The sequence below is a fragment of the Pongo abelii genome, chromosome 12, assembly GCF_028885655.2.
Source record: "Pongo abelii isolate AG06213 chromosome 12, NHGRI_mPonAbe1-v2.0_pri, whole genome shotgun sequence".
Classification (NCBI taxonomy): domain Eukaryota; kingdom Metazoa; phylum Chordata; class Mammalia; order Primates; family Hominidae; genus Pongo; species Pongo abelii.
Genome location: NC_071997.2, coordinates 129,596,579 through 129,616,134, shown reverse-complemented (window position 1 = coordinate 129,616,134; position 19,556 = coordinate 129,596,579). Strand labels below are relative to the sequence as shown.

At 46.1% G+C, this 19,556-nt stretch overlaps 1 protein-coding gene across 4 annotated transcripts in view; it reads left to right on the top strand.

Annotated features, from left to right (window-relative positions):
- TRAPPC12 (trafficking protein particle complex subunit 12) overlaps positions 1-19,556 on the top strand; it is a 106,002-nt gene that overhangs the window by 6,801 nt on the left and 79,645 nt on the right. For all 4 annotated transcript variants that reach the window (XM_009237574.3, XM_054548441.2, XM_054548442.1 and 1 more), the window contains 2 exons: positions 1,148-2,201; positions 15,548-15,664. In XM_009237574.3, coding sequence (XP_009235849.3) covers positions 1,152-2,201; positions 15,548-15,664 — 1,167 coding nt within the window. In that variant the 5' untranslated portion in view covers positions 1,148-1,151. The remainder of the gene's footprint in view (positions 1-1,147; positions 2,202-15,547; positions 15,665-19,556) is intronic.

Genomic DNA, 19,556 nt, shown 5'->3' with positions numbered 1-19,556 from the left:
GAAGACAGTGATAGCAGCTGTCTCAGAGGGGTGTTCTGAGAATCACATAGGCATATGTATATATAGCCAGGGGCATAGTATGTGCCGATAAATGTTAGCTAGTTGTGTTGTCAGCTTCAGCCATCAGTGCTCAGTGAGTGTGCTATTGTTTTCTTACTGTTTAAATTTTTCATGTCATTCGCACTGTATCAGATTTCCAGAGTCAGGCAGATAATATGAGCTGGGGCGCGGGGCGGGGGTGGGGGCGGACGGCATGGGGAAGAGTCAAGAGACTATTACAAATTGAAGAGTCTTGGGAGGGCTTCATGGAAGAGGAGGGACTTAGCTGACTCTCAGAATAAAGTAGTGTTTGTATGGCTGGAACCTCACACCTACTGGAATGTCTACTATGAAATAAAACAAAATAACAAGTGTTGGCAAGGATGTGAATTCCAAGGCTTGTGCACTGTTGGTGGGAATGACAAATGGTTCAGCCACTATGAAAAACAGTTTTTTGGTGCCTCAAAAAAAATTAAAAATAGAATTACTATATAATCCAGCAGTTCCTTCTAGATATTTACCCAAAATGATTGAAAGCAGGGTCTCAAAGAGCTGTTTGTACAGCCACGTTCATTGCAGCAGCATCCGCAATTAGCTAAAAGATGGGAGCAACCCATGTGTTCAACAACAGATAGCTGGATAAACAAAATGTAGTGTACGCATACCATGGAATATTTTTCATCCATAAAAAGGAAGGAAACTCTGACCAAGCTGTAGCATAAATAGCCCTTGAGGACTTTATGCTAAGTAAAATCAGCCAGTCACAAGAAGACAGTTATCGGGTGATTCCACTTATTTTATAGTAGAATGGCGGATGCTCTAGGCAGGGAGAGATGGGTATACGGGGGAATGTTTAATGGGGATAGAATTTTAGTTTTGCAAGATGAAAAGTGTTCTGGAGATTGGTTGCACAGAAATGTAGAAATAGTTAACACTACTGAACTTAAGGTGGTCAATTTTATGTGTATTTTACCATAATCAAAAGCACATGGATAAGAAGCTGGAGAAATGGAAGTCTGAGTCATTTGAATCTATAAGCAATACTCATTTTTCGGTTGAGGTGAATGAAGATCACGCTCAGGAGCCTTCTTTCTGTCTTTACTTTCAGGGTCATGGAGGACGCTGGCGGCGGAGAGGAGACCCCGGCCCCGGAGTCCCCGCACCCGCCTCAGCTCGCGCCTCCGGAGGAGCAGGGGTTGCTCTTCCACGAGGAAACCATCGATCTTGGCGGAGATGAGTTTGGATCCGAAGAGAACGAGACCGCATCGGAAGGCTCGAGTCCTCTCGGGGACAAGCTGAACGAACACATGATGGAGAGCGTCCTCATCTCCGACTCCCCCAACAACAGCGAAGGCGACGCGGGCGACCTGGGCCGAGCGCGGGACGAAGCTGAGCCCGGAGGGGAAGGCGACCCAGGCCCGGAGCCCGCGGGCACCCCGAGTCCCAGCGGCGAGGTCGACGGCGACTGTGCGCCCGAGGACGCGGCACCCAGTAGCGGAGGGGCCCCGAGACAGGACGCGGCCCGCGAGGTCCCAGGCAGCGAAGCCGCGCGCCCGGAGCAGGAGCCTCCCGTTGCGGAGCCGGTCCCGGTGTGCACCATCTTCAGCCAGCGCGCGCCCCCGGCCTCCGGGGACGGCTTCGAGCCGCAGATGGTGAAGTCGCCCAGCTTCGGTGGCGCCAGCGAGGCCTCGGCCAGGACGCCGCCCCAGGTGGTGCAGCCCAGCCCCAGCCTCAGCACGTTCTTCGGAGACACGGCCGCCAGCCACTCCTTGGCCTCGGACTTCTTCGACTCCTTCACTACCTCCGCCTTCATTTCCGTCAGCAACCCCGGCGCGGGCTCCCCGGCCCCGGCCAGCCCGCCTCCCCTGGCTGTGCCCGGGACCGAGGGGCGCCCCGAACCCGTGGCCATGCGAGGGCCCCAGGCAGCTGTGCCCCCGGCGTCGCCAGAGCCTTTCGCGCACATCCAGGCAGTGTTTGCAGGGAGTGACGACCCCTTTGCCACCGCCCTGAGCATGAGCGAGATGGACCGGAGGAATGACGCCTGGCTCCCCGGCGAGGCTACGCGTGGAGTCCTGCGGGCCGTGGCCACCCAGCAGCGCGGCGCCGTGTTCGTGGACAAGGAGAACCTCACCATGCCGGGCCTCAGGTTCGACAACATCCAGGTGAGCCCAGGTCTCCCGCCTCCGCAGCTCGGGCCTCCCCTCTGTGTCTGTGAGATACGCACAGTGCCCCCTCAAGGGATGGAGAAATCCTTGTTTTCAGTAGTTCCTAGCATCCCGTTGTGAGCGTCTCTGTTCCTCTGTCCCTGGGTAATTAGGATCTGTTGGTTTCCCCAACAGAATATATTTAATGAACTGCTAGTCAGAGATGTAGACATAAATGCCACCAAAGCAGACAGTTCTGCCGTAATTCTCTCAGTCAGTTCTCCATGTCCTGTAATCCATTTGACATTTGAACTCCAGTTAATAATAAATCCATTTCTTTCTTTAAAATATGGAAAAATATATTCAAGTAACATATAATGTGCCTGATATAGAATTTTTATAGGTTGAATAAGAAAAATATGCGTGACCCTAAAAGTAACAAATCACAGAAATATGTAAATGTTAAGCTAAGTGGTAATATAGAAATGTTTGATCTCACTACTAATGAAAGACAACTGATGCAGGGTTTTTTTCGGTGCCGCTTTGCCAGCTGGAGACCTCCGCGGTGGGCGATGCCCCTGCCCAGGCCTCTCTCAGCCCAGGTTTGCCCACTAGGCCTGCCGGGCCGCACCTGGCTTGCGCTTTGGCATATCCCGTGGCCTCGGTGACTGTGCTCTCAGCCCCCAGCAGGAGGGTTGTGCGAGCAACTGGGTGTAGGGGTCCGGGAGCTGCTCCAACCGCCAGCATAGGAGCAGGCTCCACACGGGGCTTGTAGCTGGACCAGGCATGTGGCAAGTGACTCCCACAGTGGACTCCCGCGTCCAGGCGAGGGGAACACCGTGGCGCCCAAACAACGACGCCCGCGACCCCGAAGCCCGAGAGGGGGTGTTACAGCGTGCACACAGCTCTTTTCGACCCACGTCTGCAGACGGACTAACGGGCATCTTAACAGCTCTAAACGGGCGCATTAACAGACCACTGCTTCCCGTTGAGTGGGGCAGCCGAAGGGGGTGGGGGATGGAGGGTTACAGTGTTATTGCTGTCTTGGTACCTGCAGTCCGCAGAGTCCTGAGTTCTTGTCCTGCCTCCAAGAAGAACGAGATTATGCTGACAACCAGAGTGTGAGGAGGGCAGACAAGAGTTTTATTGAGCACAAAACAGCTCTCAGCAGAGAGGGGAGGCGAGGGTGGTCCCCCGCCGGAAGTCAGGTGGTCTCTCTCCCAGTGTGGCTGGCTCAGGGGCTTTTTTGGGCTCAGAATGGAGGGGTGCATGCTGATTGTGAGTATGCAAAAAAGAAGGCTAAAACAAAGTCACCACTCAAAGGTGGGCACGACAGTGGAAAAAACCAATTGGGGAAGGGTAGGTATATGTAAAATAGGTAAAGAGGGGTAATCAATCAGAGGAAAGTGCACCACATGGGACGAGAGGTTCTCAGTCCCTTACGTGGGTTTATCTGGGACTTGCAGCTAGGCTTTAAACTGTCTTCAGTTCCACAGTCAGGTTTCACCGGGGACCGCCCCTGTCTGCCTAGGATTTGTCTGCCTCCTGCCGCCATCACACTCAAGTCATTTCCGTTTCCATCTATCAGTCATGATTTACTGTCTGTTGAAGTGTGGGAAAATAGCCTCTCTAAGGCAGCCCAGATGGGACCAAAATCAGTACAAACATATTTAAGTAAATTTTGAAATGCGTATCAAAATGTGCATATCCTTTGACCCAGAAATTCCACTCTTAGGAATGTATTGTGAGGACATAATCATACTTGTATACAGATACCAGCTGTTGAGATGTCTATCAGGGTGGTTTGTAATTGCAAAGAATCTGAAATAATCTAAAAGCCCGTTATTAGGAGGCTTGAATACATTTGACTCACCTCATCTTTACAATGGAATATTCATGTAAGTTTAAAATGATGCCAGGGGTTAGGGGGAGGAGGGGATGAACAGGTGGAACATAGAGGATTTTAAGGCAATGAAACTATTGTGTGTGACACTTTAATGCTGGGTACATGTTATTTATTTTACCAAACCCATGGAATGTACCACACCAAGAGACTGCCCTAATGTAAGCTGTGGATGTAGGGTGACAATGATGCGTCCGTGTAGATTCATCAGTTGTAATAGGTGGACCACTCTGGCGAGGTGTGTTGATCATGGGGAAGACTCTGTGTGTGTGTGTGTGTGTGTGTGTGTGTGTGTGTGTGTGTGTGTGTGTGGACGGGCAATATATGGATGATCTCTATACCCTGCTTAATTTTGCAGCAAACCTAAAAGTGCTCTAAGTAATAAAATCTTCCTCTGATCATTGGTGAATAATAATATAAATAAATTGTGGAACCTATTTTTAGAAAAGATATAAAACAGAATATTTAATGAGGTTCATCTCATACTGTTAAATTTGAAAATCAGGACAGAAGATAGCATGTAGCATGCATAGTATGATAAAATTTTTATAAATATATGTATACATATGTATCAGATTAAATCATATGCATGTCAGTTTTAGTTTATTGCAACCAAATTGTGGGACAGGATTAGTAGTTTCCATATGGCACTGTACGTGGTGGGGCGCCCCACCTCCCAGTTTACTGGCCTCAGATCCTGTGCATGTCTGTCTTCCTGAAACTGAAAGAAGGACCTACAGCCCACTTTAGTGCAACCACTTACCCACTCCTGAACCCACTTACCCACTCCACTCCCACTCCTGAACACAAGTAGGTAAGCCAATAAGCCAGTTGTATGACCGTGACTGTTTTTATTGAATTGATAGATGGCTGAGACCTAGGAGTGGTGAATTCTCTAGGAAAAGAAAAGTGACATGCTAGAGAAATGATGCCAATTAATTTTTTCAGATAACTGAAGTGTAAGCCTATAGACATCCATATTTTGGGTATTTTACATGGCAGTCTTTCCAGAATATTCATTGACTAATTTACTAATATTCATTTACTGTATTTATTGTGTGCTTACTCTTGACCAGGCATTGGTCAAGGCATCCTTCTCTACCCTCTTAGGCAGAATACACTGAGTATAATTTAACCTTTGCAGCATCTTTTTAATGAATACCAATTCCGGACTCTGATGTCAGGGGTATTTGGATGTGTGGGACTGGATTTATTTGTCACTGAATCCTTACCTGTTTTCCCACTCCCTGGTGTTGTCTCTGTACCCTGTACCCCCAAGATGGCTTTCGCGTTCTGCTCCATGTTTCTTCCCGCCTCTCTCGGGATCTTTGTCCTCTCTGCTGTGAAATTCCTTTTAACATCTGTGGGTCTGGCCTTTAGCACTTTCTTTCAAACCCTCTATTGCTTGCCTTGCCGTTTGCTTCTTCCTCTGACTGTAACTCAGAGGAAATCTGAAGGCTGCCACAGGAAAGACTTAACCTATTGCTTCCCGACTGGGTGCTGGAGTCCAAGGGTCTTAGGTACATTTGGAAATGGGCAGAGGTGTTTCACTTTGGTTGACAAAAGGGCTGGCGTGAGCATATGACATTTAGTGAGTAGGGCTAAGAGTACTCAATACCTTGCAACGAGCTCAAAGCTTTCAAGGAATGGAAAACACCTGTTCCTCAAAAAAGCTGAAAGGTCTCTGATCCAGTCCAGTTTCTCCTTTTATGATGAGGAAACAGATCCGAATGACTTGTGCATTCACCAGCAAGCCTGCCATGTCCCAGGCATCCTCTCTCCTCTTGACACAAAGGAGGGTGTGATGCACACCCGCCAGCCCAGACCAGGACAGATGGCCTAGACAAGGGAAGGCAGACCTGCAAATGGATACTTTCAGTGCCCTGTGGCTCAGTAGAGGTCCAGGCAGATTCCCGTGGGCGTGTTTACCCTAGATAGTGCAGCCAGTACACTGCAGAGCCAGTGCCAGAACACAGGTCCTGTTTGCCTTAGTTCTGGCCTGTTCGTCTTATGTTGTATTTCTCCCTACCATAGAAAACGACTAATTGTATTTCTCACAGAAGGATTTCTGTTTAAATCAAAGAACTAGCAACAGCACTAATTATCAGGGAAATGCAAATCCAAATCACAATGAGATATCATGGCCATTAACCAAAAACTCTGGAGACAGCAAGAGTTGGTGAGGGTGTGGAGAAAGGGACCCTTGTACACTGTTGGTGGGAATGTAAATTAATACAGCCATTATGGAAAACATTATGGAGGTGCCCTAAAAAGTTAAAAATAGAGCTACCATGTGATCTAACAGTCCCCCATTCTGGGTATGTATCCAAAGGAATTGAAATCGGGAGCTCAGAGAGATGCCTGCACTCCATGCTCACTGCAGAATTCTTCACAGTAGCCCAGACAGGGAATCAACCTAAGTGCCCATCGACAGGTGAGAGGACAGAGAAAATTTGGTATGTAGTGGCTCGCGCCCATAATCCAAACTTCTCAGGAGGCTGAGGCAGGAGGCTCACTTGAGCCATGGTGTTCAAAGCTGCAATGAGCTATGATTGCACCACTGCACTCCAGCATGGATAACAGAGTATAAGACCTGTCTCTTTTTAAAAAACAAAAGTTTTTAAAGAAAAGAAAATATACACAATGGAATTCTATTTAGTCCTTAAAAACAAGGGGAAACCTTGCCATTTGTGACTATATGCATGCACCTGGTGGACATTAGGTTAAGTGAAATAAGCCAGACAAAATGGTGAATACCACGTGATCTCATTTACATGTGGAATCTACAGAAGTCAGACTCATAGAAGCTGGGGCCTGGGGGTGTGAGGGGCATGGGGAGTTGTTACTCAAAGGGTACAGAGCTTCATTTATGCAAGAGGAAGGAATGCTGGGGATGGAATGTACATTTAACATGGTGACTGTAGGTAGTAATACTGCGTTGTTTACTTGAAATTTGATGAGAGCAGATTTTAAGTGTCCTCACCACCCTCACACATATACACACACACAGTAACTATGGGTAGTGATGGTTGTGTTAATTATTTCAACTTTGGAATTCAGTACACTATGTCTACTTATAACAAATGATCACGTTATATACCTTGAATATATATAATTTGTATTTGTCAACTAAATTTTCTAAAATTTAAAAATAAAATGCCTTTTCTATTTACCCACATTAAAAAAAAAAAAAAAGAACTGGAAATCAAATGGCTTAATTTTAGTGTTCCATAAAGAATGAGTAGCTGAGTCTTCTCCAGGGTCCCAGAAGTTGCCTGATACATAGACATATCCCTGATCAGTATGTGAGCTTAGGAAGAGCCTTGAATTAGAAGAACTGGTTTCAAATTGTTGCTTTGCCAATAACCTGTGTAACCTAAGGGAATTCATTGAACATCTGTGGCTCTATTTTCTTCTCTGTAAAATGAAAGGTTTTGGTAAGTCTGTCAGTTAGACTGTAGGCTCAGCTGCTTTAACAAAGAAAGCCAAAGGTATGGTGGCTGGAATAGGATACATGTTTTATTTCCAGGTGGTAGAACACTTTGGAGATATGTGGGCCAGCGCTGTGGATTGACTCTACCTTCCTCAACCAAGTCCAGGAAGCTTTTTCCCATTGCTGTCTTCCAGCCATCTGGAAGAGGGAGAGGCTGGAGAGCTCTGCAGTATTCCTTTTAAGATACGTCATCTGGAAGACAGTGTGTCCACTCACATCCCACTACCTAGGGTTTAGTCACTTGGCCACACCAAGATGCAAGGAAGGCTGAAAATAGTCTTTAGGTAGGTGGCCATGTGCTCAGGCAAAACCGAAGTTCTGTTACTAGGAGAAGGAGAGGACCGGGCATGGTGGCTAACACCTGTAATCCCAGCACTTTGGGAGGCCGAGGTGGGTGGATCATGAGGTCAGGAGATCAAGACCACCCTGGCTAACACAGTGAAACCCCGTCTCTACTAAAAATACAAAAAATAGCCGGACGTGGTGGTGCACGCCTGTAGTCCCAGCTACTTGGGAGGCTGAGGCAGGAGAATCACTTGAACCCAGGAAGCAGAGGTTGCAGTGAGCTGAGATGGCACCATTGCATTCCACCCTGTGCAACAGAGCAGCACTTTGTCTGAGGTTAAAAAAAAAAGAAAAGGGGGGGGAGATCAGAGATGAGTGGGTGGCTGAGAGTCTCCTCCAGTGAGTCCTTCCAGCACCAAAAGTCTTGAATCTGGAATCCATAATTACTGCCAGCCTTGAGCCTTTGCTGATAACTAAATTCCCACTGCTGCGTATGTAAGAATTATCCAGCTTGTAAGTAGGTTCAAAACCCATTTTCTAGTAAATTATGTTATAAATCGTAGGTGAGTTTTTAGAATAAGCCACAAAGGGCTCTCTAGGTGGAACTTACTATAGAGAGATAATGTTGTATATTCTGTCACACACACACTCACACTCTCTCCCGTTATTAGTAATTTAGCAAAATAAGAATGTTGGGAAAGCAAATTATTTGAATACAGTCTTTTGTGTGGACATATTTTCGTTTCTCTTGGGTAAAAACTTGATCGTATACTTTCTGGGGCTTATGATAAATGTGCATTTAGCTCTATAAGAAATGGAACAGTTTCCAAAGTGGGCACAGTATTTCATGTTTCCGTCAGCAATGTATGAGAGCTCCAATTATTTTATATCCAGGGTATAGTGAACTTTTTTTGATTTTTGCATTTCTCTGATGACCGAGGTTATACAGGCTACTTGATACATAGGATCTGATATATTAATCCTTTGATATATAGGCTATTTGTATATCTTTATAAAGTATCTCTTCAAATGTTTTCTCCATCTTTCAAACTTTGGATGTTTGTCTTGTTGTTACTGTGTTTTAAGAATTCTGTAAATATCCTGGTTGGAAATTAGCTATCATACATAATAGATGTGTTGCAATTTTTTTTTTTTACTATTCTGTGCCTTGTTTTTGCATTTTCTTAGGTGTCTTTTGAAGGGCAGAAATTTTAATTTTGGGGTGCAGATGTACAAGCTACAGATTCTCGCAGCTTTTATTAGTTTCAAAATTATTACTTTTTTTTTTTTTTTTTTGAGACAGAATCTTGCTCTGTCACCCAGGCTGGAGTACAGTTTCACAATCACAGCTCACTGCAACCTCCGCCTCCCAGGTTTAAGTGATTCTCATGCCTCACCCTCCAAAGTAGCTGGGACTACAGGCACACACCCCCACATCCAGCTAATTTTTTTTTTTTTTTCTTGAGACACAGTCTCACTCTGTCACTAAGGCTGGAGTGCAGTGGCACAATCTCAGCTCACTCCAACCTCCACCTCCCAGGCTCAAGCAATTCCCCTGCCTCAGCCTCCTGAGTAGCTGGGATTATAGGCATGCACCACGACACCCAGCTAATTTTTGTTATTTTAGTAGACACATGGTTCCACCATGTTGGTCAGGCTGGTCTCAAACTCCTGACATCAAGTGATGTGCTCACCTCAGCTTCCCAAAGTGCTGGAATGACAGGAGTGAGCCACCGTGCCTGGCTAGTTCTTGTATTTTTAGTAGAGACAGGGCTTCACCACATTGGCCAGGCTGGTCTTGAACTCATGACCTCAAGTGATCTGCCCACCTTGGCCTCCCAAAGTGCTGGGATTACAGGCATGAGCCACCATGCCCAGCCTCATCTTCGTTATTAAAGGTTATTTTTGCCAAATATACAACATGTTTACAGCATGTAGAATTCTAGGTTGACAAGTTTTTTTTTTTCTTTTCAGACCTTGTAAGATGTCATCCCACTGTCTTTTGACTTGCATAGTTTCTGATGAGAAGTCTGTAGTAATTCTTATCCTTGCTCCTCTGTACCTAATTGTATATTTTTCTTCTGGGTGCTTTTACAATTTATCCCTGTTTTTTCAGCAGTTGGGTTCTGATGTACCTTCACATGGGATTTATGTTTATCTTGCTCGGCATTCATTGGATCTGAGACTTTATCATTTTTGTCAATTTGGGGAAATTTGGGGTCATTATTTCTTCAGGTATTTTTTGTGTTTTTTCTCTCTCCTACTCCTGGAAACTCCAAGTATACATACTGCTTAATATTGCCACAGAAGTTACCGAGGATCTGTTTTTGTTATTGTTTTTATTTTTCAGTCTTTTTCTCTTTGTAGTTAAGTTTAGAATTTCTGTCGCTGTCCGTAAGTTCACTTATCTTTTCTTCGGACTTTTTAGTTTGCAGCTAATCCTGTTAAGTGACTTTTCTGTGTTTTTTATGTCTGGAATTTTTATTTGGTTCTTTTTTGTATCATTTTTCTTTTATCATTTTCAAGCTTTACTTTAAACTCTTGAGAACATTTATAAGAGGCACCTTAAAGTTGTCTTCTGAGCCAGGTGTGCTGGCATGTGCCCATAGTCACAGCTGCTCAAGAGGCTGAAGCAGGAGAATCACTGGAGCCCAGGAGTGTGAGGCCAGTCTGCGCAACGTAGGCCTCTTTAAGAAAAAAAAGTTCTTATCTGAAAGTTCCATTATCTATGTAATATCTGCATCTATTTTTATGTACTTTTTTCTTAGTTATGGGACACATGTTTTACATGTCTAGTAATTTTTTATTAGAAGGTGGACATTGTGGATTTCAGATTGTGTGTCTAGCTTTTTCATCTTCCTTTGGAAAGACTTGCCCTTTATTCTGACAAGCAAATAACTTATTTACAGATTTAGTTTCATGTTTGTTTTTAGACTTTTTAGAATGACTTTAGAGCAGTAGCTTCTACTTTTGGGTAACCTTTCTGAAGTCTATACTGAATTCCCCTTCTGTTCAGTGAGAGCACTAAACATGACAGACCCACACTCAGCACCCTTCAGCCCCGTGTGAGCTCTGGGCTTGCCAGCTCACAGCACCCTGTCCATGGCAGACCCACACTCAACACCCCGCAGCCCTGTGTGAGCTCTGGGCTTGTCAGCTTATAGCACCCCAACCTTTCCTGTCTTCAGAGCTGCACCCTCTGCACATACAGCTGAGTGATCAGCAGTAAACTCAAGGGCTCCCACACAAGCCCTTTCTCTGCTTAGCTCCCTTCTTTCTAGATCTCTGGATATAAGAATTATCCAGTTTGTAAGTAGGTTCCAAAACCATTTTCTAGTAAGTTATGTTATAAATTGTAGCTGGGTTTTTAGAATAAACCACAAAGGATTATGTAGGTGGAACTTATTATATAGAGATAATGTTGTATATTCTTTCTCACACGTACACTCTCACACTTTCTGTGTCTCCCATTGTTGTTAATAATTTAGCAAAATAAGAATGTTGGGAAAGCATATTTGAGTACAGTCTCAACCTCGTCAGCCCGTCCGCCTTAACCTCCTTGACGTCCCAAACCCTGCTTAGGATTCTCCTCCTGCATTGTGGTCCAAAAAGTGCCATTGGGTTCAAGAGTTCAACTTATGTTTTCCTTCTGTCGGGTCACAGTCCTTTGCTGTGTCTGAAGGCAACAGTTGTTAGATTTCTTCTGAGCAATGTTGCAGTTGTTCACATCAAGAGAGTCCAGTCCCAGTTACCCTGAAATGGACAGAAGCAAATTACTTCTGCTTTTTATTCATTCATCAGTTGGTGGACATTAGGGCTGTTTCTACCTTTTGGCTGTTGTGAGTAATGCTACTGTGAACATTCATACACAGGCGTTTCTGTCTATGTGTTCTCAGCGATCTGGGCTGTATAGCTAGGTGTGGACTCGCTGGGTTCTATGGTAACTCTGTTCGACGTTTTGAGGCCCCGCCAGACAGTTTTCTAAAATGGCTATTCCATGTTGACTCCCCACCAATGATGTGGTGTGTGAGGGTTCCAGTTTCTCCACATCCTTGAGTTTGGGTTTGGGTTTTAATTGTCGTGGTTTTTTTGTTCAGGTGGTCTCATTTTTCCCTGGAGTAAGCAAACGCTGGAGCCAGAGGATAGACCCTGCCAGGATAAACAGGCACCTTTCTGCATTGGCGATGTGGCAGAAAGCTCAGCATGTTCTGTGCCAGGTGCAGGGGCTGCTGCCTTTCAGCAGCGCTACCCCATGAGCATTTGTGTCTTTAGGCTTCCCAGACAGTAAGACCCATACGCTTTCAGTCCGCTGCTCTGGCTTCTGTTTTGCCTTTCAGCATCAAAATCAAGAAGGGACTACTGAGACTATTCCCCCATTGCAGGAAAGGCAGCCAGGCCCTAACCGCCTGTCAGCTGTGAGAACAGCCACTTGCTCCTCCATAAATGCACCTGACCAGGAGAATGGGGTGGCGAGACCACGATGAGTCCCAGATTGTGATATATTCATATATCTCCTTCGTGTTGCCTGAACCTTGCCCTGGATAAAGTAGACTCTCACTGAATGGCTTGCTGTTCTGAAGGAATCATTGGTTCTAGCTGGATTCCATCTCAAGTGTAGTAGCACTGCTCTCTAGAAAGCCCTGGGGGAAGCTCCCTCTCCCCCCCGCCCCCCCACCCCGGCACAGTAACCGCTGGAGGAGATGCTGTACAAGCGTCTCCACCTCCCTGCACTGTCACCGCCTTCAGTTAGCGACACAGCAAGGGCGAGGTTTGTCTTAAGATGCTTGTCACATCCTTGGCCCTCTATTGGTGGGATATTTGATAGTCATGCATATGCTAGTGTCTCAGGAACTTGCTGTGGTAACTAAAATATTAACTAACAGAGAATTTTAAGGATGAGAGATTTTTGCAGCCTGATCTCATTGATAATGTTGTAGGGATGGAGGAGTTGAATTGGCCCTCTGTCCCTGGCATTGCAATTTGATTTTGCTCTTTACCCAGCTCCGCTGCCCCTCTGGCTGAGATGCTCTTTGTCTGAGACGAGTTGCATTTTTGCAGAGCTTTATGGAGCCCTGTGTCTGAACTCTTTTATTTTGCCCTTTAATTATTGCTGCTAGATCAGTTAGCTGCTTTTGTGGATCTGGTATTTGAAGTACTTCACCTTATGCTCTGAAAGCAGAAATTATACAACTGCTGCCCCTAGGTCTTTGCCTCAATGTGAGAAAACGTGAGGTCGGCCTCTGCGAGCACCGGGTTTAGCACCCAGGGAAGAGACAGACCTATGACCCGGAGCCACCCAGCCCCTCCTGCCGCAGGCTGTTGATCTCTCCGGGTAGAAGGGAGGCAGCAGAGCAGAGAAGCAATGTCAGCAGCTTTTCTGATTCTCTTGTTCTCGTGGTCTAGATTCTGTTCTTTTAAGTGTCACTATTTTAAAAGATAGCAAAAGATTGAAATAACCTTGTTTCTTAGGAGAAACAACTTCTATGCTTTTCTTTCCCCCGCTCCCCCCCCAAAAAAAAGGGTAGGAGAACAATAGGAAGAGATCTGAGCCAGCGGTGAAGTCCAGGCAGGGGGCACGCAGGCTTCTCTACACCCTCAGTCACTGTGGTCCTGGTGGCCCACCTGCAGCATGAGCATCAGCTTCTCTGTGGCTGGGAGGCAGCTTTGTGCTGAGATGGAGAGATCTTGGCTTTCTCCACCCCCCATCTTGAGGTTGTCCTAGTTTGAGTCTTTCTTCTGCTCACCCAAGAGACTGCAGGGCCTTTGTGCTGTGTCCCTGTCAGCAGCTGCTGCGGGCCAGATGCCCAGAGCACGTGTCAGGGAAGGTCCAGCCAGCTCTGGGCTGCTTGCTGTCTCCAGGCATTTCAGGGACCTCAGAGCCACTGCTTCCTCCTCCCAGGATGCTCACTGTCTCTGGGCGTTTCAGGGACCTCAGAGCCACTGCGTCCTCTTCCCAGGATGCTCACTGTCTCTGGGTGTTTCAGGGACCTCAGAGCTGCTGCTTCTTCCTCCTAGGATGCTCACTGTCTCTGGGCATTTCAGGGACCTCAGAGCCACTGCTTCCTCCTCCCAGGATACTCACTGTCTCTGGTGTTTCAGGGACCTCAGAGCCACTGCTTCCTCCTCCCAGGATACTCACTGTCTCTGGGCATTTCAGGGACCTCAGAGCCACTGCTTCCTCCTCCCAGGATACTCACTGTCTCTGGTGTTTCAGGGACCTCAGAGCCACTGCTTCCTCCTCCCAGGATGCTCACTGTCTCTGGCATTTCAGGGACCTCAGAGCCACTGCTTCCTCCTCCCAGGATGCTCACTGTCTGGCGTTTCAGGGACCTCAGCGCTGCTTCCCTTTCCCCCTGGGCTGCTCTATCCCCCCGGCTGCCCCCGCCTCAGGCGTTTCAGGGACCTCAGTGCTGCTGCCCCTTCCCAGGTGCCTCTCCTCAGTCAGCAGCACCCCCAGAAAGGAGAGAGATGGTCCAGGGCTGTGTCCTGGTCCCAGCTGTGTGTGAGAGGCTTCTCCTGCCGCCCATGGAGAGCATCGTGTCCTGTGAGCAGCCTTTACTTACCCCGGGCTCTCCCTCGGCCTGCGGTGCAGCCACTGAAACAGCACTGAGGCCTGCGGACTGTGACAGTTTTCTCTGCACTGTTGGGATGACTAGTTTGTCCCCATACAACAGACTTGGTAACTTCAGGCCCTTCCCTGGGGCCCCCGAACTGTGCTGACTCCTGAGGCTCATGAAGGCTGGCTCGCCCAGCATCTGGGCTTGGCAGCAGCTGTGAGATTGCTCCCTGCTCAGGGTGGGTCATTGGCACATCTCTTCTGTCCCCAGGCCACACAAAAGCACCTGTTCTCCCTCCCCTTGCCCTTCTGTGTCTTCCCTTTAAAGTAAGTGGCATGCTTCAGATTCCACTTTCAGTGTTCTTCAGCACCGTCTAAAGATCGGTCTGATCAGAGGAGTCAGGTCAGGAGTAGAAACGGTCCTGTGTAGAGGCAACTGGATTCTTCCCTGGCTTGCAGCATGAACTGCGCCCAGCAGCTCCTGGAGCAGGGCCTGGCTCAGCGAGGCTATCGAGGACCTGCTGTGAAAGGGGGTCTCAGTTTTCCTTTGGCTTGGCCGGTGACCTCAGCACTGAAGAGAGGGCCATTGGTAATTTAACTTCTTTAGCCCTAGCCCTCCAGGTTTTCCTGGAGGTCCAGGCAAGCATGGGGGCATTGATGGGATTTGGGAAGATTATTCAGGCCTGCCTGCACCAGCGCGAGGCTGGCCCCTTTGGGTGCAGCCCCTGGTCCCCAGCAGTGTCACCTTCATGCTCCTGGGCCTCCCTAGGCCCCTCACCTGAGGCCTCTCTGCTGCCTTGGCTTTGCCTCTCACTGCAAGCCTGGTAGTAGGCAGTAGGACTTACCGTTTCCTCTTCAGAATAAAGAACATGCTTTCTGATTAGTGGTGAATAAAGATATAATTTTTAAAATAAAAAGAATAAAGAGCAATTCTAAAATTATGCATTTTATTAACGATTGTGGTAATTTAGCTTCTGGTTAATTGAAGTTTTACGATACTATAACCATTACTTTTACCTCCATAAGCCAGTGGAGAAAAAAGAAATTGTGTTTAGTTATGGGTTCTGGTTAGCTGAGTTTAATTGACATTTTATTGTCTTGACATATTTTTCTTCTATTCTTCCCAGGGAGATGCAGTTAAAGACTTGATGCTTCGCTTTCTGGGTGAAAAAGCTGCAGCAAAGAGACAAGTCCTAAATGCCGACTCAGTGGAACAATCTTTTGTTGGATTGAAACAGCTAATCGTAAGTGACAATGTGTTTGATTTCAGTGTTGTTTTGTGATAAGTCCTGCCTGCCTTCATAATATTTTCTCTAGAAGTTAATTATTTTGAATGTTATTCAAAGCTCTTGCACATAAGTAGAATTTTGTTGGAGTAGATGCCAGTCCTGTGCACCAAAAAGCATCATATTAATACATGGATACTTTTAAGCCTAATTAGTTAAAAAGCCATTATTGGAAATGATCAAATTACTCAAAGCAGCATATACTTTGATCGAGTTTGCTTCATCATATATAATAGACATAAATGATTTGTGTTCATTTTTAAAATATATTGCATTTTCTGCATTTTGTGTGGAAAGTTTATTATTGAATGGGTGAATTTCTGAACATTTTTAAGCTTTGTCATGAATTCTATAAGTAGGTTTTTAAAATTCATGGCCGGGCGCAGTGGCTCACACCTGTAATCCCAGCACTTTGGGAGGCCGAGGCGGGCAGATCACAAGGTCAGGAGTTCAAGACCAGCCTGGCCAACATGGTGAAACCCCATCTCTACTAAAAATACAAAAATTAGCTGGGCATGGTGATGCATTCCTGTAATCCCAGATACTCGGGAGGCTGAGGCAGGAGAATCACTTGAACTGGGACCCGGGAGGCGGAGGTTGCAGTGAGCCAGGATCACACCACTGCCACTCCAGCCTCAGCTACAGAGCAAGACTCCGTCTCAAAAAAATAAAAATAAAAAAACATTAATACTGGATCACCATTGCTGTACAGGTTGATTTCTTTCCAGTGAATTTATAATCTTAAAGACAGCTATAATCGTGTTGGGTAGCTTTTCTAGATTAAGGAGAAGATATTGGAAGTTTGTCATGTATGTTTCCCTCAGGAATCCTAAGGTAGCCATGGGGTAAGTACTCTGAAATGAGAGCCCCATCTCACACCGAGTCTCACCTCCCCGGTGTCGTCTCCTTAGGGGGCTGTGGAATTGCTCTGCTAGCTCATCCACACGGCTGCCTAGAGTGGACTTAGCAAAGCCATGCTCCCGTGTCTACATGCAATCAAGTTAGTGGGCACACTTTCTTGAAGGGGTTTGGAGAGTGAGGTCCTTGATTTTGGGAATAAGTCCCAGTGGCTGTCTGAAACTCGTGTTGAAATGCAGCCCTTATCCTGACTATTTCAGCGGCACATGGTCCAGACTCACTCTCCATTTGGGTGAACAATCTGGAGGACATATATTCACCTTTCAGCCTTCAAAAAAGAGAATGGAATTTCCTAATTTACTTATTTTTCTAATAGTTCCCCATCTTGTTTTTCTCAATTGTTACTAATTCTTCTGCACCGGACTTCAGATTTCACCTATTTTTTTTTTTTTTTTTGAGACGGAGTTTCACTCTTGTTGCCCAGGCTGGAGTGCAATGGCGTGATCTCAGCTCACTGCAACCTCCGCCTCCCGGGTTCAAGCGATTCTCCTGCCTCGGCTTCCCGAGTAGCTGGGATTACAGGCGTGCACCACCACGCTCAGCTAATTTTTTGTATTTTTAGTAGAGACGAGGTTTCACCATGGCCAGCCTGGTCTTGAACTTCTGACCTCAGGTGATCCGCCTGCCTCGCCCTCCCAGAGTGCTGGGATTACAGGCGTGAGCCACCGCACCCGACCAGATTTCACCTATTTTAAGCAAATTTTAGTTCCTAAAGATATAACAGTTGAGAAGTTTAGATATTTCTCAAGGATTAAACTTTGCAGCCCATTGAAATGACAGGTGAAGGTTAGCCTGTGAACTAAAACAGGAAATGAGAATGTTTTAAAGTTTATTTTGGAGTAGCGCGTGGCTCAGTCCCAGCTCAGAGGCAACTGTCTTTTGTATGAAAACAGTGATATGTAAATCACTTACTTGCACGAAGACTACAGTGAAATTCAGAAGAAAATAATCCCAGTTCCTTTTTTGTTATATCACCTCTGCCTCTGTATTTGAAAGTGAGGTACAGCCTGTCCCCATTCTGCCAGAAATGACTGATGTTTGTGAGGCCGAAATCCTGAGCCAGTAGAGGAGTGATTTCTTGATCTTTAACAGTAGCATTTAACAAAGTAACAACATTTTTTCCTTCATTGACTAGTTCTCTTGAATTCAGACACATCCTTATTATGTGTGGTTTTGTGACTTCTGTGACACTTTAGAAGCTTTCCTGGGTTCAGTATGGATTGGGGGCTGCCTGCTACACTGACCAGGCCACCTGGAACCCCTTTGCCTGGGGCTTGGCTCCCGGCTGTGATGGCCCAGATCGCGGTTGTGTGAGGGCCTTTCGGAAGCACAGACGGGGGCTGCACTCCACTGTGAGGTCGCGCAGGGACATCGTGCCCTGGGTTCCTGGATTTTCTAGTCCCTCTCTTCTGATTTTAAACTTCTCTTTGACTTTCTACTTTCTAGTGTTCTAGTGTCAGCAGATCTCTTGCTTCCTAAGAGAGCCTAAAGGAAAAAAAAAAATAGAATCCTCCCCATTTTACTCAAAAGTCAGTTTCTTATATTCTTCTCAATCTTGATTGTTAACTTCCTTTGATCCCTGATCTTTTTCCCAAAAAAACCTTTTTTTGGAGTTTTGCCCAAAAAGCCTGTTTTTGAGAAAGTACCGAACATTGGCAAAGCAGCCTAGTATACTTGGATTTTATCCTGACTTCATTATATGCATGAACTGGGAGGTGACATGTCATCAGTGTCAATAACAAATGGTGTAACTTGGAGGAGACAGAGCCAACCTACAAAAATTAAAAATCTGTAATAAACACCGTGACAGTCAGGAAGCGTGTCTTGTTCACCAGTGCATCTGAGGACCCAGCACGGTCAGGCACAGAATGGGCACACAGCGTCTTCTTGAGTAAATAAAGGGATGAGGGAATGAATAGATAAGAGGACCCCCAGTCGGTAAGCTACTCTTTTGATAAAGAAGTAGTGTCAGAATGTTGGGTTTAAAGAAATAGAGAAGGAGCTCATAGAAAAGGATAGAGCGGGGGGCGGTTACAGGGGAGGGGGCGCAAAGAGTGAGGAGATGAAACCACAAGAAGATTAGTTTGGAGAAAGATGGAACGTTTCTTCCTCTGCAATGACAGAAAAGGAAAGGAAGGATTTGATAGGAATGAAAATCAAATCTAGCACATTTTCAAACTGTGATTCTGAGAACCCTTGGGTTCCAGGGAGGGGCCTCAGGGTGACTGGGCATGGCCTGCGGAGGCGACTTGGTAGGGCCAGTGTCAGGCAGAGCATTTCAGCAGGGTCTACTTTATATAGAAGTCTCTCTTGAGATGTCTTTTTTTGGGGGGTGGGGGGAAAGGTGGATGAATTTTACTGTTTAAAAATCTGAAAAACTAACATAGTCCAAAATGCCCACTTTGTAGATTAGAACACTAAGATCTACAAAGGTGTAGAGGTTGGCCCCAAACAAATGTCCTTGCTCCTGTTACCAGTACCGTCCCTACTGCCTCGTGTCCATTATGTAGTCCGCACAGCCCAGCGAAAAGCACAGTTGCTGGTGGTGGTTTTGCTCGTTGACTACCTCCCACCAAATGACTTAGTATTTCTGAACCATCGGATCTACGTGCTATGGGAATTATGCTTTGCAATACAGCTTCTAGGACTGGGTTGTATCCAGGGGTAGGATTTGCCCATGAGAAGACCTTATATCTGATGGGATTGAAACAAGTTCTCACTTGTGTTTCTTCGTGTATTCATTGAGCAAACACATATTAAGCCTCTTTCGAGCAATAACAATAAAGGTTGCTAAGCTAGTGCTCTTGCTCCGTGAAGTTCTGCCTTCTTAACCATTTATGGCATTTACTCAGATTTAGAAGTGCTGTTCTATATTTTTAATTTACTTATTGCTGACTTGAAGCTCATACACTATTTTTAAAAGAAGTATATA